The sequence below is a fragment of the Rhamphochromis sp. 'chilingali' genome, assembly GCF_963969265.1.
Source record: "Rhamphochromis sp. 'chilingali' genome assembly, chromosome: 2".
NCBI classification, from domain to species: Eukaryota; Metazoa; Chordata; class Actinopteri; order Cichliformes; family Cichlidae; genus Rhamphochromis; species Rhamphochromis sp. 'chilingali'.
In genome coordinates, this window is record NC_137930.1 from 7,390,696 (window position 1) to 7,416,095 (window position 25,400).

The window sequence follows — 25,400 nt, forward strand, 5'->3', positions numbered from 1 at the left end:
AAGTAATCTAACCTTCTAATCAACTCCTGACAACCTTTGTTTTCTCCACCATGTTGCTCACTACCTGTTTCACCTTCCCTCACAAAATCACTGCTGTTGCTGCTGCTCTGTCAGGCCGTAGTCCTCAGGTTAATCTGAGTCGTAGCACTAGTTCAGCTTCTGGGATCCACCACTCCACAGAAGACCTACGTTCTCGGCAGTCAAGCAGCCTTGGCCGCCTGCGTGAGTCACACAAACACACACATGTAATACATGCACCACTACACAAGGATACATAAGTTTACAAGATTGACTTTTACTTCTAAATAGGTTCTCATTGGTGTATTAGTACACCATGACATTCAAGTACTGAGAACTTGTTAGTATTTCCAGTTGGTGGCCAGATTTTAAATTCTTAGCTCTTCCTTTCTTAATATCTATGCTTTTCATCTTTTTTTTGATGAGAAAAATTATCCCAGCCAACTCCCAGCTGTTGCATGATTTCAACACCTGTGATGGCTTTGTGTGTGTGTATATATGTGAAATGTGTTAAGCATAAAGTGTGTTTACTTGAGAGATTATTGGTCCTATTGTGTGCACCTTTGCTGATTTCTTATGTGCAGCCATCTGCGTGAAAGGGATTAGTAAAGGATTTGTGTAGTATGTTCTTATTATTTTGCTTTGATTGTATTTGTTCCCAAATCTCCTTCGGGAAAAAAGAGAAGCAAATAATTAAAATATAATCCCCAACAGAAAAGGCTGTTCATGATTAAGTTCATGCTCTTTCTGTTGCTCAAAGGACCATTTATTGGGGTTTATTTACAATTTTCACTAAATGAAACAAAATGTTCTTGATGGGAACATCACTCAAGCATTAAAACCTATTTTCCTTTTATTTTTATCTAATCCAAAAGGTCTCATTTGCTCCATTTACAGATCATGCTCAGAGTAGAAGCATGAATGATATTTCAGACACACCAAGCACTGATCAGGTAACTTATTTTTCAATATTTTACATGTGTGCTACTCTCTATTTTTTATCTACATGTGTCTCTTACATCAGCGGTCCCCAACCCCCGGGCCTCGCACCGGTACCGGTCCGTGAGTCGTTTGGTACCGGGCCGCGAGAGTTGAGGCTCAGATGTGAAATGTATGGTTTTCAGGGTTTTTATCGGTTTTCAGCGTTATTTTGTTATCGTTTTTATCGTTAACTCGGTTCTCCTGGGTCTTTTCAGTGTGTTATGAATAAATCTTCTTTTTTTCAGTACCGGTACTAGTTTTATTTTGTTGTATTTATCTGCGACACCTTAAAGGCCGGTCCATGAAAATATTGTCGGGCATGAACCGGTCCGTGGCGCAAAAAAAGGTTGGGGACTGCTGTCTTACATGTTTGTTCATGCTATACATCAGGGTCATTCTATATAAAATCATTCAAATACGGAAACAATCTGAAAAAGCTTTTTGACCCACTGTTGTACTTTAAGGAGCCTATAACTCCAAGTTTTGGATACTTTCGTTAAATAAAGCCATTGCATAATAAATGACTGTTTTTAAGGAGGTCAGGTGGGAGGAGCGGATTATATGCAAAGTATGGCAGAACAGAGAAGGCATTGGTGATAAGAATACGATATTAAATCTGAAATAGGAGAGCTAAGGAGGAGGTGCTTGCAAGGGTACAGCAATTGTAGGCATGCTACAGCCAAATGGATGCCAGCCGGGATTGTGGAAACTTGGCATTATGTCCTTCTGAACTAACACTAAGCTCATATAATTTGCTCATTTACAAATTCAAAATTCGTGAACCTGCATGAGGTTTATAAAGAGTTGTAGAGTGCCATTTAGCTTTAACCCATCCTTGGTGTGTTGTTGAGTTACAGCAGGCAACTTTTTTTCTTTTCAATTGAAAAGCTTGAAAACAAAGGCTATTTTACACTCTGCTTAGCTGAAACCAACATTACCCAGAGCAGCTGGTGATCATAGGCATTTAAATCTAATGAGTTCCAACATGATAGGTGTTATATTGAGAAATAAGGCTGCCATAGAGCTTAGAAAGAGAGGTAGCATTTTTATTAGCAAAGAAAAGTATTAAACTAGGAGGACTGGAGTTGGAGATACCTGATCTACACAGACAGGAACCCAACACAAAGCTACTCAAGAACCCAAATCAACAAGTAACAAACTGATGGACATTTAGGCTTGAAACCTGTTGTCACGGGTGGGGTGCCAAGAGTGAGAGGACCCTAATGCAGAGATAGTTTAACAAAAAGTGAGCTGTTAATTTGGCCGACAACATGGTATAAAATACAAAACACGAAGAACAGAAGAAATATATAACGTCAAATTACAAAACTGGGTGTGAACCAGGAGACACCAGGGAAAAAGTGAGCTGACACTCTGATCAGGGACAAAGAGAGACTCAGACAACAGATACACATAGCAGGGTGATTAGGAAAGTGGAGACGGCAGGGGAAAATTAGGAGTAACAAGTGAGGCATAACTGCATATAATGGACAGGACACACTGGCCCCCAAAATAAAACAGAAGCGTAACCACTGAAACAGAGACAAAAACACACAAACTTGACATAGACGAAAGGTAAAGAGAGACACCACTGGCTGCACAAGGAGACATAAAAAGCCGAAAGACAGGAAATAGTCAAAGGAAGTGGAAAGGGAAATAAAAGAGAACATATTAACATGAATAGACTAAACAGAAGGGAACTCGCAAAGGAGGAAGGGAACATAGAAAGTAACAGATTTTAACCGAACACAAGGTACACAAAACAAGGCACTGGCAAAATAAGACTGGAAGTATAGAATGCAGAGAGGCAACCTTGACACACAGAAAGGGAAACAACCACAGAGACAAGACTGACTACACAAGAAGGCACAGGCAACACAGGGGAGCATGATAGAAAAAAATTAAAGAACAAAACCAATCTGAAAACTATATAACCAAACTAAGAGCCTAAAATATAAATACTAAGTGTGAATGCAAGACCCATACACAACAATATTTTATTTACTGCTTCAGTCCATGCATGTTATCTAGGGGTAGCTTTTCAGCTGCTCAGAAGCCGTGATGCCTCACTTGTGCTCTGTACTCTGTATCCTCCACACATGCCTCCTCAGTACCTGACATATTACTGAAATAGGGAGAAAAAATAGAAACAGCTGTGGCGTCCAGCCTCCTGTAATCACTTATCACTCATGACCGGGTTCAGAGACAAACAGGAAGACTCCGCTCAGGTGGGTCTGCTGGCCCAGACAGGATGAGTCCCCACAATAGCGGTCATTAGTGAGGGTGGTGAGATGGAATACCGAGCTGTGATTGACTGCTAAGTGACAAAGACCAAAGAATTGATTGTGGACTTTAGGAGGACAAGGAAACCCTTGACCTCTGTTTCAATCTAGGGGGTCGATGTGGACATTGTACACGACTATAAATACCTCGGAGTACACATAGAAAATAAAATGGACTGGGGTAAAAACACATATGCACTCTACAGGAAGGGCCAAAGGCATCAACATCTGTCGGACAATGCTCAGGATTGTTTAAGAGTCTGTTGTGGACAGTGCCATCCTCTATCCTATCGCATGATGGAGCAGCAAGTTACGGGTCGCAGATGGCAACACACTCAATAAACTGATTCGCAAGGCCAGTAATGTTGTGGGGACAGAGCTGTACTCCCTTAGGGTGGTGTTGGAGAGGCGGCTGTTGTCCAATCCATGATGTTGTTCAATAAGGACAATGCTGGATAATACCTCCCACCTACTCCATGACGTGCTGGCCAGTCACAGGAGCACATTCGGTGAGAAACTGAGATTACCCAAATGCACCACTGAATGACACAGGAAGTCATTCCTGCCTGTGGCTATCTCCCTGCACATCTCCGCCATCTAATGCTCAGCACGCACTGCAGTAGTTACACCCTTTTGCAGATGCGCTACAGTAAAATGAAACAGGTTAGAGTTAAATGTCAATAATATATATTTCACCTCTGTAATATTCTTGATATTTAAATTGAGCTGCTTGTATATACAGGGAGTGCAGAATTATTAGGCAAGTTGTATTTTTGAGGAATAATTTTATTATTGAACAACAACCATGTTCTCAATGAACCCAAAAAACTCATTAATATCAAAGCTGAATGTTTTTGGAAGTAGTTTTTAGTTTGTTGTTAGTTTTAGCTATTTTAGGGGGATATCTGTGTGTGCAGGTGACTATTACTGTGCATAATTATTAGGCAGCTTAACAAAAAACAAATATATACCCATTTCAATTATTTATTTTTACCAGTGAAACCAATATAACATCTCCACATTCACAAATATACGTTTCTGACATTCAAAAACAAAACAAAAACAAATCAGCGACCAATATAGCCACCTTTCTTTGCAAGGACACTCAAAAGCCTGCCATCCATGGATTCTGTCAGTGTTTTGATCTGTTCACCATCAACATTGCGTGCAGCAGCAACCACAGCCTCCCAGACACTGTTCAGAGAGGTGTACTGTTTTCCCTCCTTGTAAATCTCACATTTGATGATGGACCACAGGTTCTCAATGGGGTTCAGATCAGGTGAACAAGGAGGCCATGTCATTAGTTTTTCTTCTTTTATACCCTTTCTTGCCAGCCACGCTGTGGAGTACTTGGACGCGTGTGATGGAGCATTGTCCTGCATGAAAATCATGTTTTTCTTGAAGGATGCAGACTTCTTCCTGTACCACTGCTTGAAGAAGGTGTCTTCCAGAAACTGGCAGTAGGACTGGGAGTTGAGCTTGACTCCATCCTCAACCCGAAAAGGCCCCACAAGCTCATCTTTGATGATACCAGCCCAAACCAGTACTCCACCTCCACCTTGCAGGTGTCTGAGTCGGACTGGAGCTCTCTGCCCTTTACCAATCCAGCCACGGGCCCATCCATCTGGCCCATCAAGACTCACTCTCATTTCATCAGTCCATAAAACCTTAGAAAAATCAGTCTTGAGATATTTCTTGGCCCAGTCTTGACGTTTCAGCTTGTGTGTCTTGTTCAGTGGTGGTCGTCTTTCAGCCTTTCTTACCTTGGCCATGTCTCTGAGTATTGCACACCTTGTGCTTTTGGGCACTCCAGTGATGTTGCAGCTCTGAAATATGGCCAAACTGGTGGCAAGTGGCATCTTGGCAGCTGCACGCTTGACTTTTCTCAGTTCATGGGCAGTTATTTTGCGCCTTGGTTTTTCCACACGCTTCTTGCGACCCTGTTGACTATTTTGAATGAAACGCTTGATTGTTTGATGATCACGCTTCAGAAGCTTTGCAATTTTGAGACTGCTGCATCCCTCTGCAAGATATCTCACTATTTTTGACTTTTCTGAGCCTGTCAAGTCCTTCTTTTTACCCATTTTGCCAAAGGAAAGGAAGTTGCCTAATAATTATGCACACCTGATATAGGGTGTTGATGTCATTAGACCACACCCCTTCTCATTACAGAGATGCACATCACCTAATATGCTTAATTGGTAGTAGGCTTTCGAGCCTATACAGCTTGGAGTAAGACAACATGCATGAAGAGGATGATGTGGACAAAATACTCATTTGCCTAATAATTCTGCACTCCCTGTATATTAGAGCTATCTCTTATATTTTGTAAACTTTGTAATATATTGTATTATTTAATCAATTTAGTCTGTTACTGTTACTGTCTTGGAGCAACTGTAACCCACATAATTCATGATTCATGATTTTGATTCTGAACCCTGACAAGGCAACCCTGTAAAATGAAAACCATTTCAGGTGACTACATCATGAAGCTCATTGAGAGAAGGCAAAGGGTTTGTAGCACTGTCAACAAAGCAAAGTGTGGCTACTTAATATAAGAGATATTTCCACATGTCAGCACTGGTACAGATGTGTCTGCTGGGCATGCTTTCTGTTTAGGACAAAGCAGAGTGTACTCAAGAATTGTCAGAGATAACATAGTTATTGAAACAACAAGAAAATAAGGCAGGCTATGCAAGTTTTAAGACACCCAGCCTGTAGAAGCTCAGGTAAAGTAACTACAAGTTTAACTTGGCTGTTTTGCTCAGATGAAGCAGACAAGTCATGTTTTTGCTACCTTTCTGTGTGTCTTTCTTAAGGCTGTGCATTCCAGTACACTACTGCACAATTAGAGCGTGATTAGGCCAGACAAACCACATGTACTAACTAGACTCCCTTTCTCTGACCTTTTCCCTGAATGACTCAAACTAATATTACCTCCTGCAGCTGAGCTTAACCAAACCCCTCTACAACACCATAACAACTGAAAGAAGGAGAATAATAAGTGAACTGTGTACAGTATGACTGCCAAAGGCAACTAAAACTCTGGAATGTGTGACGTGGCTTTGAAATGTGTCGTTTATAGTTTCTTAGTGTCAAGAAGTTAGGAGCAGCATTAGCAGATTATGAAGAGATTTTAGTTTAAGCAACATCATTCCAAGACCAAGTGTTTCTGCTTTAGAATAAATTACTGTAATCACAGAGAAAGAAGAGTAAACAACAGGGTTTCAGTGCTTGAGCTGTTCCAGCGATCATCATAGGGAATGTGAGGCACTCGAACAGTAATACGCTAATTAGGACCACGGTGAGTTTAATTTTATGCGCATGCTATAGAAATGTGAAGGGGTTATACCAATCTAAATCTGGTCTAGTTCAGGACACGTTACTCTGAAGGAAAACTTCTCTTAATTTTAACTATTAGCCATGGCAATGCATCTATGTTACTTCCCAAGAAACTTTTCAATGCTGCTGCTGGTGGAATTTAGTTTAAGCCAACACACAGTTTAGAATTCCTTCATCAGCTGATGCAGAAGTAATCCAAATGAGTGTGGCTGTGGTGAATGGCTGTGGATGATTTTATCAGTGGATTCTGACTATCCTCTGTATCCATATAAAGTCCAAATTTTATGTATCCACAATGCTGTCACAAGGCCAGATAGAAAAGGTTTTACAATCTCATACCAAAATTTCTGCATTTATTTTAAGCTCCTTATTGTATTATATTTAGATTTTGATTTAATGCTTCACTTTTTTGTATTTTGTTCAGTTGAGCTCCTTCTGTAGTGTTTTTTCTACCTCCCTGAGCTATTTTTATTTTGTGATATTATTAATTTTTTTGAGCTAAGTTGTTTTTTGATATTTTTTTTTTGGTGCTGTAACATTGTTATTTTCCAACATTTGGGACAGATAAAGTACTTTTCATTCTCCATCATCATCTTCTTATTGGTGTTGTCTCAAGTGAAAATGGTAAATGCTCAAGGGGATAGAGGAAACTCTAGGACTCAGCCTCTATAGATCCTGAATGTTTACATCTGTGTACCATATTATCATATTACTTGTTCAAATCTGTCCCAAGAAATATCATTGCAGGAGGACCACAGGACACTATCTGCCAAAATGTTTTACTGAGGAGTTCCCTCAATAAAAAAGAAGTCAATAAGAACGTTTTTTGAGCTTTGTTGTTGTCCAGCTGCTGTTGCATTTTGTTTAACTTAGCTCATGCGACCTGATTAGCTACTGACAGACATGATTAAGCAAGCTGATTATGATATGCATAAGCAACTATAAAATGTCAGCTATGTTGAAACACAAATTACACTCCTGCATTTATCCCAAAGGTTTCATTTCTTTGCATTAATCTTTTGTTTGACAGCTTAAGAATAAGTTCATGAAGAAGATACCTCGTGATGCTGAAGCATCCAATGTCCTGATTGGTGAAGTTGATTTTCTGGATAAACCCTTTGTCTCCTTTGTACGCTTGGCTCAAGCTACAACTCTGGGGGGGCTTACTGAAGTTCCTGTACCAACCAGGTAGGTCCTTTCAGCTTCACTGTCAGCTGGGTGTGTCTTTGAATTGATCAATTTATCAACATTTCCCCCCTCTGTTCCCCCTCTGGCAGATTTCTCTTCATTCTTCTGGGTCCTCATGGCAAAACCAAATCCTACAACGAGATTGGCAGAGCTATTGCTACACTCATGGTGGATGATGTAAGTGACTAGCACTAACCCAACAGGATATGCATGCATCAAATATATTTTATGAGTTATCTCTTTTTCTTTTTTTCAGTTGTTTAGCGATGTTGCCTATAAGGCAAGGGACCGTGAAGACTTGATTGCAGGTGTTGATGAGTTTCTGGATGAAGTGATTGTCCTTCCTCCAGGAGAATGGGACCCCAAGATCCGTATTGAACCACCCAAAAAGGTTCCATCTGCAGAAACGAGGCATGTGCTTTTAATAACGTTTTAATTTTGATCTCAGATATATTACTGTTGGGTTATATTTTAGCTAAATGCCAAATAGGACGGTTGCTAACCAGTCCAAACAATACCCCTAATCCTAGATTGGGTGCCAGTGATCTGGTGCATGTTAGGAATGTCCTCTTCTTCATGTTCTCTCAAAGCTCTTTCTTTAGATAAAGCAGCTTTATTATTTGTACATTAAAAACCATAATGGACTTTAAAAAAATAATATGTATAATGACAGTATGTCAAAACTGGAGATTTAACATTCCAGAGTTGAATTAAAACCTGCTTCCTCTATCGCATTTATCCCAGAAAGTCAGTGCTGAACTTGAATGAGCTGGGTCAGGTGAATGGTTTAGCTGGCGGAGCAGCTGGAGGTGAAGATGAGGAGCTTCCAGCCCCACATGAGTTGGGAGAGGAGCTGAAATTCACTGGGAGGTATATAACTGAAAAGGATTATACCACTCCAGTTACAGTATGTTTAATTCTGCATTTCTAAATGAGCACCCTACTCTGTTTAAACAGGATTGGTGGTGGATTATGGCTGGATATCAAAAGGAAGATCCCATGGTATTGCAGTGATATTTATGATGGTTTCCATATCCAGTCCATCTCTGCTGTGCTATTCATCTACCTAGGCTGCATTACCAATGCTATCACCTTTGGAGGACTACTAGGGGATGCTACTGACAATTACCAGGTCAGAGAGGTCCAAAGTAATACATAGCACATAGCACAAAACATGACATATTATTATCTGTTCCCTATTTTTCTCATAGGGAGTGATGGAGAGTTTTCTTGGCACTGCTTTAGCAGGAAGTGTCTTTTGCTTGTTTGGAGGACAGCCTCTCATCATTTTGAGCTCAACTGGGCCCATTCTCATCTTTGAAAAACTGCTTTATGAGTTCAGCAAGTAAGATGCACTAGAACACAGTTGAATTCTATATAAAAAAAAACAAACGTAAACATAAACATCTCTACCTTATATCATTGTCAATACAGAAACAATGATGTGGACTATATGGAGCTTCGTCTGTGGATTGGCCTTCACTCGTGTCTGCAGTGTTTTTTACTGGTTTTTTCAGATGCTAGCTACATCATCAAATATATGACCCGATTCACAGAGGAGGGTTTCTCCAGCCTCATTTCTTTTATATTCATTTCTGATGCAATCAAGAAGATGGTAGGTAATATTTTTTAATCTAATATGGTTAAGCATCCAATGTTTTTTGCTTTTATCCTTACATCTCCTTTTATCGTACACTCTGCAAACATTTCACACAACAGAGACACAACACTTATGATGCACCATAGTACACTGCCCATAAAGTCCAGTAAGCTGACATTGAAAAAAAAAAATCTGGCACACACTAGATAATTATCTTGTAGGAAAAAAAAATCTCACAAGATAAGTTTCTTACAGGAAAACAGATGATCTTGTGCATAAAAATTATTATTTTATGCATACAAGTTATAATCCAATCTTCTGTGTAGAAGAATATACATTTGTGCAAAAATATCTTGTGCAAGGAAAAAAAATGGCGATGGGAATTTAGGTGTTACACAAAGAGAAAAATGGTTTGTTCTTCGCAGGTCGGAGCCTTTAAATATTACCCAATCAACCGTGGCTTCAAACCTGATTACATTACAGCTTATAAGTGTGAATGCATCGCTCCAGACCAGGGTGAGTCTTCAAACTATTTTTTTTTAATTATTTTATGTTAATATTTTATTTAATTTTATTTTCTGTTATTGTTGGGGTGGGGTGGACATGGCAATGACCAGGTTCAGATTACAGAAATGAGCTTGTTAATACATGAGCATCAGCGGATTTGATTGGTGTGTCTTTGAACTCCGGAAATATAGAGGGTTACCTGTTTCTTCCTGCTTCCACTCCATTTGCAATTCTGAGCTCCTTTTATTGTATGTTGATATATCTAATTATATCATAAATCCCCAGGAGATTGATATTGGTCTTTCCATGTCAGTATGGAAAAGGGGCGAGCAATGAGATGATGTCGTACAAAACATAGAAGATGATGTCTTCTATGCTTTGTATGGTGGCCCACAAATAAAATTTATTATTATTACTATGTGACACACACTTAATGGCCACAAGTATCAGATCACATCCCTTAGTTTTTGAATCCAGTTGTTTTTGGTCCCATTGCCACAGGTGTATAAAATCAGGGACCTAGCCATGCAGTCTGCCTGGCTCTGGGTTGTTCTAATGAGTTCACTGAATTTGGGGATAGTACCAGAGGTGGGACCAAGTCATTGTTTTGCAAGTCTCAAGTAAGTCTCAAGTCTTTATCCTCAAGTCTCAAGTCAAGTCTCAAGTAATGTCAGGCAAGTCAGAGTCGAGTCTCAAGTCACTGGTGTAAAAGTCCAAGTAAAGTCACAAGTCTGAAATTTTGAATTTCAAGTCCTTTCGAGTCTTTAAAAAAAAAACGAAAAAAAGCATGTTGCAGTTATGCTAAATGTAAATATTAGACCATGTAATTTTTAAATCTGTGTTTTTCTCAACACATGACAAAATAGTGAACGTAGAAAATATACACAAATTGTGAAATTGCACCTCTTTAAAATGCAGCTCAATTAAACCTAGCTCCAAGAATAATTTTCACCGACAGTTCTGAGATAAGCTGCATGTTATTCTTGGATGCGGTTGTAGGACCGGCTTTAAAATCGCATGACAAAAATATCATACATAAATAAATGATATTTTTTTTTAAATATCATTTTTAAAAAAAAACTGCATCACCAACGTAGCCTGGAAAACATTTGCTAGTTAGATGAAGTCAGCTATCTCATCTTAGCATATTTATATGCATATTTATAATCATACGGTTCTTGGAGTGAGTGCATACACTCATGAAGTTTAGTAACTTCCGGTCACTGCAACAAGCCCAGGTACAGTTTACGGACGGATGGGTGCAGGACCTTGAAATGCACCGTGTAGAAAGTAAAGACCATCGTACGTATCATAAGTTTACCAGTCTCACAAATCGTCTTCATAAATACACATTCGTTAACCGTTTATTAATAGGACCTTTGAGCTCAACGGTAATTAATTAGTAGTGGAAATAATTTCTGGTAGCATCACAGAAATGTAGCAGTGACAATAATATTGTATGCTGTAATCGTACTGGGCAATTAGTGATACAAAAAACCTGTTTTATCCTGTGAATAAAAGTATATGTTTTTGTCAATGTACCATAATAACAGAAGCGAAACGCCATATTGTGTCAGGACAATTCACTATTTATGCACAATAAATAAAGGAGCATAGCGCGACAATTTCTGTTCAGCGCCAGACTTGCTTGTAACCTATATCACCAATTATGTTATGAAAAATGACGCATTAACTACAACAGCAGACTGACCTTCGTGTAAATGCTTGGAGCAGACTAACCTGTGAGCTGGAGTGTTCTGGGACGTTATATTTGATCTTTGAATGGCTGCAATCCAGGCCATCCCGTGGCTGTCATGCGACCGGCTATTGCAGTTAATAATACAACAGCTTCTTGACATTTTTGTGTTTCTTTTTATCGCTGTGTGACTGATTTCAATTGAAAGCCTGCGTGCGCTAGTACCGCTTGCCACGAGTTCCCAGAATCCTTTGCGGTTCTACCCGTGAATGACATCACATTTTCAATCTCTATATAATATGCATGTTAAATTTTATATTTGGGGTAAAATATCAAGTCTTTTCAAGTAAACCGGTTCAAGTCCAATTCAAGTCCCAAGTCATTGGTGTAAAAGTCCAAGTCAAGTCACAAGTCTTAGAACATTTTTTCAAGTCAAGTCTAAAGTCATAAAATTAATGACTCGAGTCTGACTCGAGTCCAAGTCATGTGACTCGAGTCCACACCTCTGGATAGTACTATAACAGGATGCCACTGGCACAACAATTCAGCCTGTGAAATTTCATCCTTTCCAAGAATAAATTTCATAATCATTTATAGATGATCGTGGAATATCCAATATCATCTATAAATTATATTTATTGCAAAGTGGAAGCATTTAGAAACCACAGCAAATCTGACATAAAGTGACAAACCATGTACATTTACAGAGTGTGGTCATAGGTGCAGTTCACATTAAATAATAGTTCCCAGCACTGACTGCAGCGTCCTAAACTCCTTCCTTCTCCTTCAGTTAACATCAGCACAGTGCACCAAGAGCTTTGTTGTATGGGTTTTCGAGCAGCCCCTGTAGGCAATGTGTATTTTTGTCCATGTATTTATACAGTGTGTATGTAAGGTGTTTGGAATCAATTTTGGATACATTTAATTAAGTTACTTTTTAGCATCATTAATAGACTTAGGAAGTCCCTCTACCTTTTTAAATGCATTGCAAAGAAAATATTAGGATACTGTGAAAAACTATTTGCTCCCTTCCTGATTTCATTTGTACTTTTTTCCCCTATTTGTCACTGTTGCATGTTTCAGATCATCAAACAAATTTTAACATTAGACAAAGATAACCTGAGTAAATGCAGTTCTTAAATGATTATTTCACATGCTAAGGCAAAAAAGATTAATCAATATCATCCGTGAAAAAGTAATTGCCCCCTCATAACTGGTTGTGCTACCTTGGCAGCAAGAAGTGCCATCAAGCATTTGCAATAACTGCCAGAGAATCTTTCTTATGGCTCTGGATCTGAATCCAAAGCATCTAAATCAGATTTAAGTTCACATTGTATCAGGTAGGTTTGGATATTTTTTTCCTTAAGGAATGAAATCATCATTTTAAAAACTGTATTTGTATTTATTTATTTTATCTTTGTCTAATATTAAAACATGTTTGGTTGTCTGTGTTCCTGATGGACATATTTGATTGCATAAGAAGCATGTGTTTAGTTTGTACTCTGTCATGATTTTGTGTACTTTTGTTTCTGCTTCATATTTGAATGCTCACTAAAAAAGTGAGTACACATCTAAATATCTCTTGTAAACATTCCAATATAATGAAAAAATTGTGATTGAACTGGGATATAGAAAGTTATATTGCATTATTAACACTATTACGTAAAGCTTTACATTTTATATTATCCATCATTCATTCTTTTTTTCTTTCTCTTCTTCAACTTATGCCTTTTCCTCTTCAGCACCTGCACTGGGCTTGAATGCTTCAGCTCCACTTGCAGATGATAATATGACTCTGCTGGTAAGTGACAGAAGACCACAAAGAGTTACATTAGCGTCACTTTCATGAATTTTCATTATTCCCATTGGTGAAAATAATTTGTATCTCAGTTTATTTGGCTGTTTTGATCTGCACATGGTATGATATGAACAAATTTGAACTAAAGACTAAGTGAAGTAATTGAGGCCCCTATTTATCAAGCATTTTAGTGAAGGAAGTTAGCCTGGGACAATAATTCTTTAGCTGCGCCAACTTTAAACACTTTTTCAGCTTTCTTAAATTATGTAATGAATCCTAATTTAATTTAATTTTAATCATAATTAATTTTCATTTATCTTTTCTTGTCATTTACTAAACAAAACTGAACCCTTTTGATTTAGAAAAAATGGCTGTCATCCATTTTTAACAAATTGCTTTGGCTTTTTTTCAGACAAAATGGTTTATATTTAATGCATTTAGAATTATGATGTTGTGTGCATAAACTCTATGTTGTTACTAAAATATCTCACATTGATTTGCAAAGCCAAGTTTTAATTAAATGTTGTTTGTGTTGCAATCTTTGCTCTTCACTGGAGTGAGGGGAGGCTCTGGACAGTGCATGCTCAATCAGTAGCAACCTGTCACTAACTGTCAAGGAAGGCCCACCCATTTCACCATCCTTCTGGACACTCCTAAGGATCATAATTTTAAAAATGAATATCACATTGTATTCAAAACAACTTGAAATGGAGTCCATTAACTCACTCTAAAGTGTTTACTGACATTAGAGAATTAAGGAAACCAAAATCTGTTTTTTTCATTGACTCCTCACCTGGCTATTAGAAAGAACTGCTGAGGCTTAAGACACTTCAACTTTGGCTTTAATTTTTAGACTTTAGAAGCTACACCTAGATGTCTCTTTTTTTTCCAGCCACAAAATGCTATGCTGGCCAGTATAACTCTATTTTACCAGATCTAAAACTGTACCTCCTTTTATACTACATGTCATAGTCATACAGGAATTTTATGGCTGAGACTAAACAACTTTTCATCGTAAGTATATTACACAGAGAGATTGCGATGTAGACAGGAACAGCCACAGTTTTAATGACAATCTTAGATAGTGGACAACCTCCTGAATGACACTCATAGCATTCATTAGTGTTAAAAGGCAAAAACATGAACTGTTATATTTTGCTCTATATTCACAAGAGAAAAAAAATATGACCAGTAAAGTTCCCCTACAGATGGCAGATACTACTACTAAAGAGTTTTGGGGTTGTTACTGTAAGAGTGATACATACATATATACAGACTGATGAATTTTGATTGATCAGTCCATAATACCTTCTTCCAGTCTTCAGTAGTCCAATGGCGATGTTTCATGTCCCAGGAAAGCCTCTTTGTCTTATTCTGACTTTTTACCAATGGCTTTCTTGCTGCAGCTCATCCTGTCAAACCTGAGCTCGAAGTCTACTCTTCACAGTTGAAACTGAGGCTTGCTTGATGACCACTGTTAAGCTGTGCTTCAAGCTGTTGTCCTGCAAGCTGCCTATCACGCAAGCTGTTAACTCCCAGAAACTTGTCCTCTGATTCGGTTTTGGCTCGCATCAACATCTCCAGCATGGTCAGTGGCTGGAGGGTTCCCCCTCTGTTGTCAGAGACAACATGAAATAGAGCCGGTTTGCAGATTTGCAATCCTCTGAGTGAAGAGATTGCTGCACTTCACAGGATTATATATGGCTGTTAGCACACGCCATGTAGCGTACGCACTCTCCCCCTGGGCCCAGCTACTCATAAACTTGTGCAGAGAGCTGGACATCCTGTATTGAACAATGATAGTGTGTGATTAGATCCTCAAAGCTTCACAATTCTTGGATGAATGATGATGAAATTTTGCTCTGTTATTAACCTACATCAAATGAATAGCTTTAGCTGACTTGTGTTTAAAGATGGTTATTTTAGAGTGTTTAAATACTCAGATTCAGTGTACTGATACTGACTGCAGGTGACCTCGGCTGGCTGGAAGTCAAGCATTGTTTTTCAAGCAGATTTTTCTGATGGCTACTCTGATTATTATACAGCTTTTAAAAAACTGTATAATGCCATTAAGCGTTATTTAAAAGTGTTAGTCTATTCCTCAGAAAGCAGCAGGAAAAGCATACAAATTCCATCATGATTTTTAATTTGCAACTCTAAATTTCATAAAGCTGGGATACAATGCTTTCTCCTATGTGGCAACATTTTAAAAAAATAATGTAAAGGTCCAAAATGAAGTTCAGTGTGATTCCTATAATTGAGTCCACTTGCTTGATAAATATGGGCCAAGACAGCGGCGTTAATCCAGCCATCAGAAAGCACTGTGGCTTTCAGTTATATGTGTTGTGTTTTTTTCTTTTGTTATTGCTTGGTTTTTTTTCTCTTTCTTGTGTCTGCTTTTTCTCCACTCCGCTACCTATCCATCAATTTTCCCTTCTCTGCTATGCTTCTTCCTTCCTCATCCCTTCGATTCTCTACTTTTGCTTCTCCTTCTGCCGTTGTCGTTTTTAGTTTAACTTAACAGATCTGGACTGGAGTCAGCTGAGTAAGAAAGAATGTGTCAAGTATGGTGGTATGCTGGTGGGGAACTCCTGTAAGTATGTTCCTGACCTGGCCCTCATGTCCTTCATCCTCTTCTTTGGCACCTACTCCATGACAGTGTCTCTTAAGAAGTTCAAGTTTAGCCGCTACTTCCCAACAAAGGTAAGCAAATCCTTATACTCAATAACTGCAGGAAGAAAACTCTCCCAGGCTGCCTTTAATTCCTGCATGTGAAATGCTGGTTTCCTTTAATTTGATGTTATGCCTATAATTACAGCATCAAAGTAGTGGCATTTAAAGAACAACGCTGGTGATGTTCCTTTTAAGGTCAAAAAGATCTACCAAGTACCGTAGGCTATTGTAAAACTCATTTTTACAATAATAGTCACTTAGACTAAAAGGCTAGTTTTAGAGCCTCTTTAAGTGGGATGATCTGCTTGTTTAGCTATTTTAGCATCTGAATGGTTCAGTTTTCAGTTTTCATGCAAGCACTTAGGCTTCACAGAGGACTGAAAACATCCAAACTTGTATACTTCTGTAATGTTGCATGATGAAAATGAAGAGCAACACCTAAATACCAATGAGACTATGGAACAGATGAGAAATAATGATTTGAACACATAAAGCTAGCTTTAAGGTATTGTTTGGCTACTATAAACAGAAGCACTTTCAATTTCTCACAAGATTTAGAGTGAGTGTTAAATTGTTCTCAATAAAATGACACATCAAGGGAAGTGCCTAATAGGCAAAGACAAATGCCATCATAGAAGAAGACATCCAAACGTCTGCCAAGAGATTTCTGGCATGGCATATGTACTTTGTCTACTTACTTACGTAGTCCATCTAAATATACTCATTAGAAATGTAGAATATTGCCAGTGTTTTACTTTAAAACTTCACCTACACAGTATGTGCTCGTTATCCAGACAACCAACCTTACACTTCCATATGTTTACCAGAATGTTCTCTCCATGTTGTTCCCCCCCCCTCCACTGCTTTCCACGTATGTGCTCCAGCTTCGCACACTGATCAGTGATTTTGCCATCATCATTTCTATCCTGGTCTTCTGTGGGTTGGATTGTCTGTTGGCGCTGGACACACCCAAACTGCACGTACCCACTGAACTCAAGGTCCACCCTTTCCTAAATACCTCTCTCATCTTGTCAGACCTTGTTCTTAGGACACTGCTGGCCACTCAATTCTTTCCTCAGCAATGTAGTTGTTTACGCATCTAAACAGGATTTGGAGTGTGTGGATTGATCAATTTTACACTTTAACTGAGTAAATAATCTCTTTTCTCTTTTCACTGTCTTGCTTTCCTCATGTATCTACCACTTTCTTATACTTAAACGTATGTCTCCCGTCATCACTTTTACTGTGCACATTTGTCTTTGCCCTTCTTTTGTCCTGTGTGATTGTATATGGGCTGACCTATAGCTGAGGAAGCTAATCAGTGACTTTGCCATCTTCATGTCAATCATGTCCTTTGTGGGTCTCGATATGCTGATGGGGTTAGACACACCCAAACTTATCGTGCCAACAGAGTTCAAGGTATTTGATTTTTCACAAAATTTTTAAAAAATATATATATATATTCTGTCACTTCAAAGAATAATTATACTTCTAACAAGAGCACTCAATGAGCCCAACTCTCCCCAAGCAGCAAGAGCTATACTAAAACTTATATTGATGTCAGCATTGGTAATGTGGAAATCCCCAATTATGACATTGCTTTCGTAGATCATTTTTGCTGATGTCAGAACAATATGGAAATCTTTTGCAGTATATTCATCTCTTTGTGTCATTATGAAGTCATAATGTTGTATTGGAAAAGAAAAAAGTTTTTGAAGAGCTCAAAAAGAAAATGTTTATGTTTATCTTTAAAGTTTGGAAGTGATTCAATGGAAACTTAGGCTTTTCCCCTAATTTGTGGGACCCTGACTTTATATTTTGTTATCTTTACCTATATGTTTGGACCAGAATTGGCTAAAATCGTTGGCTTCTACAAGCTGTAAAAAATTGATATTTTAATATATACTGAAAGCAGTCTAAAGTACATTGTTGTATAAAGCACTTTGAATGCTCAGGTAGAGTAAAAAAGTACAAGATAAGAACCAGTCTATTTACCATTTACCATGCAGTGTGTGATTTTTGCAAAACTTCATGGCATTATTCTGATGTCATAGGTCATCGCATAGAAAAAATAGAAATACATCGCTCTCCATGCCGTTTCATATAAAAAATTACTCAATGTTTCCTTGAATTTTTTTTCTCCCAGTATCAACTTCGATCTTGAGCCTTAACTGTGAAGATCAAATAGTGCTCTGCATCAAATGGTACTCATGTCCACTGAGGCCTAGTATATTAATGTGAATTTTAAAAACCATAAAATAGAGGTTTATATAACATTTTTACTGATTTCCACATGTGCTGTGTCCTTGACCCAATTTTCACCTAAGTTAAATCAGCTCAAACTGTTACTGGTATTGACCATTACACAAAGTCTGAAAATGATATCTTGAATACTGTCCCTAAGACATATATATGTGTTTAATTTCAGGTTTTTTCCCTCCTTAATTCTGGGTGCATGCTAGCAATGGTTAGAAAATAACTTTTAATGTAGTTGCTGTTATATTGTTGTTATCATATTGGAAGTTTTTATACTTCTAACATGATATGAATTATGCTTCCAATATCGCCACCTATGTATAGCTCTTTAAAGGGAACCATTTCAGGTTTACATTCACTGGACACTTTATTAGATATGCCTTGCAATGTAAACCCCATTTTAGCTTTAGTCTTAATGCTTTGTAGGATAGATTGAACAAGTTGGTGGAAAATATGTTTATGTAGGTTCTCATTCATCCAACTCATGGTAGGCTAAGAAAATTGGACTTTAAGCTTTTGGAATATGTTTCAACTCACAGGCTTCTTCAGTTTTAAAACTGAAAGGTGACGAGTTCCAGGTATTTAAGCCATACTGGAGGCTGTCTCTTAGAAGGTAGTCATTGGCCCACTATTAATGATGTGCAGACACACTTTCTGCTTTTAAGTTTAGGCTTAAAACTTTTCTTTTTGACAAAGCTTATTATTAGCAGGGGATCAGGTGACCCCGAATCCTTCCTTTGTTATGCTGCAATTAGGTTAAGCTGCTGGGGGCTTCACATAATGCGCTGAACGTTTCTCCTTCTCTCACCTCTTTTCACTCACTGTTATACACCACTCTGCATTTACTCATGAGTTATTAATCTCTGGCTCTCATCCACAGTGCGTCTTTTGCCCTGTCTTCTTCCCATCAACCAGTCGTGGCAGATGGCTGTCCCTCCTTGAGCCTTGTTTTGCCGGAGGTTTCTTCCTGTTAAAAGGGAGTTTTTCCTTCCCACTCTTACTAAGTCGTTGCTCAAGCGAGATCATTTAATTGTGGGATTTTTTCTGTATTGTTGTAGAGTCCTTGCAATATAAAGCATCTTGAGGTGATTATATAAATAAAATTGAATTGAAGATGTCTGACATTTTGTGTCGTAAGCCAATAAGTGATGAATGATGGTCATTTGAAGTGGATATAGATTGCTTCTTTTATTCCTGTTTCAAACCATCCATTTTTTTAGTCCAAAATGTGGACATTAGCCATGTAGACCAACCTACAACCACCACCTTTACCCCGGGGGATGCTATACCCTGTATATGTGCCCTCAAAAGATCTACAAAGGAGTCCCAGTTAGACCTATTATTATCAGTATGAAATCAGCCACCTACAGAATTTACAAGCACCTAAGCGGCAGTAGCACCTAGCTACTGGATGGCATCAGGTAGAGCGGGTAACCTACTAATCGGAAGGCTGGTAGTTTGATCCCTGGCTCCTCCAGTCTGCATGTCAAGTATGCAAGTTATGCATCCATCAGAGTGTGAATGTGTGTGAATGTAGTTAGAAAGCACTCAGTTTAGAGAAAGTGCTTGTGAGAATGGGTGTGATTGGGTGAATGTGGCATATTGTATAGAACCCTTTGAGTACTCCAGGAGAGTAGAAAAGTGCTACAGTGGCTTGCAAAAGTATTCGGCCCCCTTGAACTTTTCCACATTTTGTCACATTACAGCAACAAACATGAATCAATTTTATTGGAATTCCACGTGAAAGACCAACACAAAGTGGTGCACACGTGAGAAGTGGAACGAAAATCATACATGATTCCAAATATTTTCTACAAATAAATAACTGAAAAGTGGGGAGTGCATAATTATTCGGCCCCCGGAGTCAATACTTTGTAGAACCACCTTTTGCTGCAGTTACAGCTGCCAGTCTTTTAGGGTCTGTCTCTACCAGCTTTGCACATCTAGAGACTGAAATCTTTGCCCATTCTTCTTTGCAAAACAGCTCCAGCTCAGTCAGATTAGATGGACAGCGTTTGTGAACAGCAGTTTTCAGATCTTGCCACAGATTCTCGATTGGACTTAGATCTGGACTTTGACTGGGCCATTCTAACACATGGATATGTTTTCTTTTAAACCATAATATTCCCTTTCCCAGGAGGAAAGATCAATAATGGGTCAACAGCCACCTTTAAAGGGAACAACCCCTAAAAGGGTTTAAATACCTGGGACTTTACATATTTTGGTTTTAGAACTAAAGAAGGCATTTGGATGAAAACTGAAACATCTTAAGAAAATTAAAAATGGCCAGTAGCCTTCTTTTTAGACAAGGTGTTAGAAGCATTCAGAGATTTTAATCCATATTAACATGATGGCATCACACAGTTGTTGAAGATTTATAGACTACACATTGGAATATCCCATCCCATTTCAGCACATCTGAAAGGTGCTCTATTGGATTGACATGCGATGCTGGAGGCCATTTGAGTCCAGTGAACACACTGTCACAAAGAAACTAGTTTGACATGAGCTGGGTTTTATGACATGGAGAGTTATCATGCTGGTAGCAGGTGCTACCAGCTCATGCTACTAGGATACAGTACACTGTGGTCCTAAAGGGATGGACAAGGTCAGCAATAATACTCAGGTAGGCTGTCAGGTAGTGCCCAAAATGTGCCAGGAAGCGATCACCAGCAGCAACCTGAACCACTGATGCAAGGCAAGAGTGAATCATGCTTTCATGTTGTTTGGGCCAAATTCTGATCAAAGGAGAATAATCACTCATCATACCAGGGAACATTTTCCAATCTCACTTTGAACATCAGCAGGTCTTTTTGACTAAGTCTATAATCTTAACTCAACTGAGTTATGGCATAGTCAGAAGTAATTTGTGCTTGTATCTGTCACATTTTCACACAAATTGCATTTTCAAATGCTTATACCATAGAGCTTGTTCTACACTCAAATCATTTGTTATTTTCTGGAAGAAAATTTGATTAGATATTTGTGCTAGATATGTGTGCATTTTAACAGGTAAACAACCAATGAGTGTGTATGGCAACTGTAGTTACTTTTTAAAATAATTTAATATCAAAAAGAAAAGACTTAAATAGTCCAGTTCAATTAAGGCAGGGGTGTCAAACTCAAATACACAGTGGGCCAAAATTCAAAACTGGAACAAAGTCGCGGGCTAACGTTAATATTTATTGAAATATTCCTCCAGATATAAGAATGAATCTTTTCTTATGGACTCAAACACATTTTGCTGAAAAACTGAATATAGAACAAGCAAAGCTTAATACTAAATAATATAAATATTAGCTGTATAATACCAGTAGGCCAGCTCCAATAGTAATTTGGTATGGCTTCGCGGGCCAAATGTAATTAGGCTGCGGGCCAAATTTGGCCCGCGGGCCAGAGTTTGACACCTATACACCTATGAATTAAGGTAAGGCACTCGCCCACTTAGAATGGAATTTTACAAACCCATAGAAATTATCCAAGCTATATAAATATGCTATCGTTGTGCAGCTCAACATGTACATGTTTATAAAACATTCAGAGATAAAATGTGCAATTCTTTTTTAATGTCTAAAATAACAATTTGGCCGATAGCCAATTTTGTTGCTTTTTTTTTTCCCATGTTCCCCTTTTTGTGTCCAGAAAACATATCTCTTTATTATTAAAAACTGATTATTTAAAAATCTCTGTTCTTTAATGCAAAAGTAATATGGCATACTAGACAAATATCATTCATTCAGTAAATGGCATCTTAATTGCTATCATCAGGTCAACATCTGATAAAAGGTGAATCCTCACTGTTCTACCCCTGAAAAAGTAAAATGGCCAAATGGCAGATTAATGGGTTTAAAATGGTAGTGTAGAAAGAAATGGACATAATCACAGTGGCTGAGACGAGCGTTTTCTAGCATATGCATGACTTTTACTTAATAAATGATCTGCACAATTTTTATTTTGCCATTGCAACCTAACACAATTCTCTGATTTCCTCTTTCACTATTTTCTGCTAGTATGGTAGTTTCACTGTATTTATATAGGTTTGAAATATAAAATATTTAACAGATGATTACCTAATGCTTAATAGTGTGCACTTATTATAAAGTGTTACCAATATTTCTTCTTTGTTGTTATACAGCCTACACGTAGTGACCGCGGCTGGCTGGTGATGCCCTTTGGTAAGAACCCCTGGTGGTGGTGTGTGGCCAGTTTCGTTCCTGCTCTTCTGGTCACCATCCTCATCTTCATGGACCAGCAGATTAGTGCTGTCATTGTCAACCGCAAGGAAAACAAATTAAAGGTCTGCAAACACCGAAGATGAAATGGTCACAGAACAGATAAATATATAGAGTATATTAGAAAGTATTCTGCCTAAATGTTAACAGTTATACAGGGAGTGCAGAATTATTAGGCAAGTTGTATTTTTGAGGAATAATTTTATTATTGAACAACAACCATGTTCTCAATGAACCCAAAAAACTCATTAATATCAAAGCTGAATGTTTTTGGAAGTAGTTTTTAGTTTTAGCTATTTTAGGGGGATATCTGTGTGTGCAGGTGACTATTACTGTGCATAATTATTAGGCAACTTAACAAAAAACAAATATATACCCATTTCAATTATTTATTTTCACCAGTGAAACCAATATAACATCTCCACATTCACAAATATACGTTTCTGACATTCAAAAACAAAACAAAAACAAATCAGCGACCAATATAGCCACCTTTCTTTGCAAGGACACTCAAAAGCCTGCCATCCATGGATTCTGTCAGTGTTTTGATCTGTTCACCATCGACATTGCGTGCAGCAGCAACCACAGCCTCCCAGACACTGTTCAGAGAGGTGTACTGTTTTCCCTCCTTGTAAATCTCACATTTGATGATGGACCACAGGTTCTCAATGGGGTTCAGATCAGGTGAACAAGGAGGCCATGTCATTAGTTTTTCTTCTTTTATACCCTTTCTTGCCAGCCACGCTGTGGAGTACTTGGACGCGTGTGATGGAGCATTGTCCTGCATGAAAATCATGTTTTTCTTGAAGGATGCAGACTTCTTCCTGTACCACTGCTTGAAGAAGGTGTCTTCCAGAAACTGGCAGTAGGACTGGGAGTTGAGCTTGACTCCATCCTCAACCCGAAAAGGCCCCACAAGCTCATCTTTGATGATACCAGCCCAAACCAGTACTCCACCTCCACCTTGCTGGCGTCTGAGTCGGACTGGAGCTCTCTGCCCTTTACCAATCCAGCCACGGGCCCATCCATCTGGCCCATCAAGACTCACTCTCATTTCATCAGTCCATAAAACCTTAGAAAAACCAGTCTTGAGATATTTCTTGGCCCAGTCTTGACGTTTCAGCTTGTGTGTCTTGTTCAGTGGTGGTCGTCTTTCAGCCTTTCTTACCTTGGCCATGTCTCTGAGTATTGCACACCTTGTGCTTTTGGGCACTCCAGTGATCTTGCAGCTCTGAAATATGGCCAAACTGGTGGCAAGTGGCATCTTGGCAGCTGCACGCTTGACTTTTCTCAGTTCATGGGCAGTTATTTTGCACCTTGGTTTTTCCACACGCTTCTTGCGACCCTGTTGACTATTTTGAATGAAACGCTTGATTGTTCGATGATCACGCTTCAGAAGCTTTGCAATTTTGAGACTGCTGCATCCCTCTGCAAGATATCTCACTATTTTTGACTTTTCTGAGCCTGTCAAGTCCTTCTTTTGACCCATTTTGCCAAAGGAAAGGACGTTGCCTAATAATTATGCACACTTGATATAGGGTGTTGATGTCATTAGACCACACCCCTTCTCATTACAGAGATGCACATCACCTAATATGCTTAATTGATAGTAGGCTTTCGACCCTATACAGCTTGGAGTAAGACAACATGCATGAAGAGGATGATGTGGACAAAATACTCATTTGCCTAATAATTCTGCACTCCCTGTAGTTATAGATATTATCTGGGAAAGGTAATGAGAAGAAAAAATACCATGTTTACAACTTGAACAATTGTAGCTTGAATTGTAACAGTACTGCACTACTGCTTCAATACATTACTATACTAAAGCAATGAAAGTGCCATGATGCTTTGTGATACTCAAATTTAAAGCAAATGTATTTTTTGTGTTTTTGGTAATTTTTGAACTGTTTACACAGTTCAGGATTACATGGGGAGTGGATCTTCTGGGTAATTTCCCGTTATTGCACCCAATTTCAGAAAAGCTGTGGCTACCACTTGGACCTGTTCTGGGTAGGTGTGCTGATGGCTGTGTGTTCTTTCATGGGCATGCCATGGTATGTAGCAGCCACTGTCATCTCCATTGCTCATATCGACTCACTGAAGATGGAGAGTGAATCTAGTGCCCCTGGAGAGCAACCACAGTTCCTTGGAGTCAGGTGGGACCCCCCCCAGAAAAAAAAAGCTAACCATCATACCATCATCAGCTTGGTGTTCTGAACCGTTGCATGCTCATAGGCTGGTAATATATCAATTGGGGGACAAAGTGGGGGGAATAAATTCTATAAAACGTATTTTTGGAACCAGAGGAGTGTCCCCTGCTGGCGTAAGGAAGGCTTAAGATGATGAAAAGTGAAAATGCTTACTTCACTTTTGAGATCTTAAAGATAGACTGCATAGAAAAGAGAGTCCTTATTTCAGATTAAGGTCTGTTTGTTTTCTGATTGCCTAAATCATCTTTTTGTGTGGACCTAGAATAAAGTTTTATGCTATGCTTTTGATTCTTCACTTCCAGAGAGCAGAGGTTGACAGGCATTTTGGTGTTTGTCCTAACAGGACTCTCAGTCTTTCTTGCCCCTATACTTCAGGTAAGTTCGTAGATGAGACTGTTGTGGTGTCAGTAGAAAGTTTATATTGGTTTTATTTTAAAATGTATGTTCTGTTCAATTCAGTACATCCCCATGCCTGTCCTTTATGGAGTCTTCCTCTACATGGGAGTGGCTTCACTGAGTGGCATCCAGGTATACTACAAAAAAATACATATATATATTTTTTTTTCTCCATATTTTTCTTCATGGAAACTATAATCTATATGCCAATATATATG

At 38.6% G+C, this 25,400-nt stretch overlaps 1 protein-coding gene across 1 annotated transcript in view; it reads left to right on the forward strand.

Annotated features, from left to right (window-relative positions):
- The window catches only part of slc4a5b (solute carrier family 4 member 5b), a 43,286-nt gene that overhangs the window by 8,641 nt on the left and 9,245 nt on the right, over window positions 1-25,400 (forward strand). Inside the window, exons 5-22 of the mRNA XM_080868957.1 lie at window positions 115-222; window positions 916-971; window positions 7,654-7,811; window positions 7,901-7,988; window positions 8,068-8,226; window positions 8,560-8,681; window positions 8,769-8,943; window positions 9,023-9,156; window positions 9,246-9,426; window positions 9,837-9,927; window positions 13,357-13,415; window positions 15,924-16,115; window positions 16,970-17,083; window positions 17,391-17,504; window positions 22,477-22,638; window positions 24,554-24,732; window positions 25,089-25,161; window positions 25,246-25,314. Coding sequence (XP_080725083.1) covers window positions 115-222; window positions 916-971; window positions 7,654-7,811; window positions 7,901-7,988; window positions 8,068-8,226; window positions 8,560-8,681; window positions 8,769-8,943; window positions 9,023-9,156; window positions 9,246-9,426; window positions 9,837-9,927; window positions 13,357-13,415; window positions 15,924-16,115; window positions 16,970-17,083; window positions 17,391-17,504; window positions 22,477-22,638; window positions 24,554-24,732; window positions 25,089-25,161; window positions 25,246-25,314 — 2,234 coding nt within the window. The remainder of the gene's footprint in view (window positions 1-114; window positions 223-915; window positions 972-7,653; window positions 7,812-7,900; window positions 7,989-8,067; window positions 8,227-8,559; window positions 8,682-8,768; window positions 8,944-9,022; window positions 9,157-9,245; window positions 9,427-9,836; window positions 9,928-13,356; window positions 13,416-15,923; window positions 16,116-16,969; window positions 17,084-17,390; window positions 17,505-22,476; window positions 22,639-24,553; window positions 24,733-25,088; window positions 25,162-25,245; window positions 25,315-25,400) is intronic.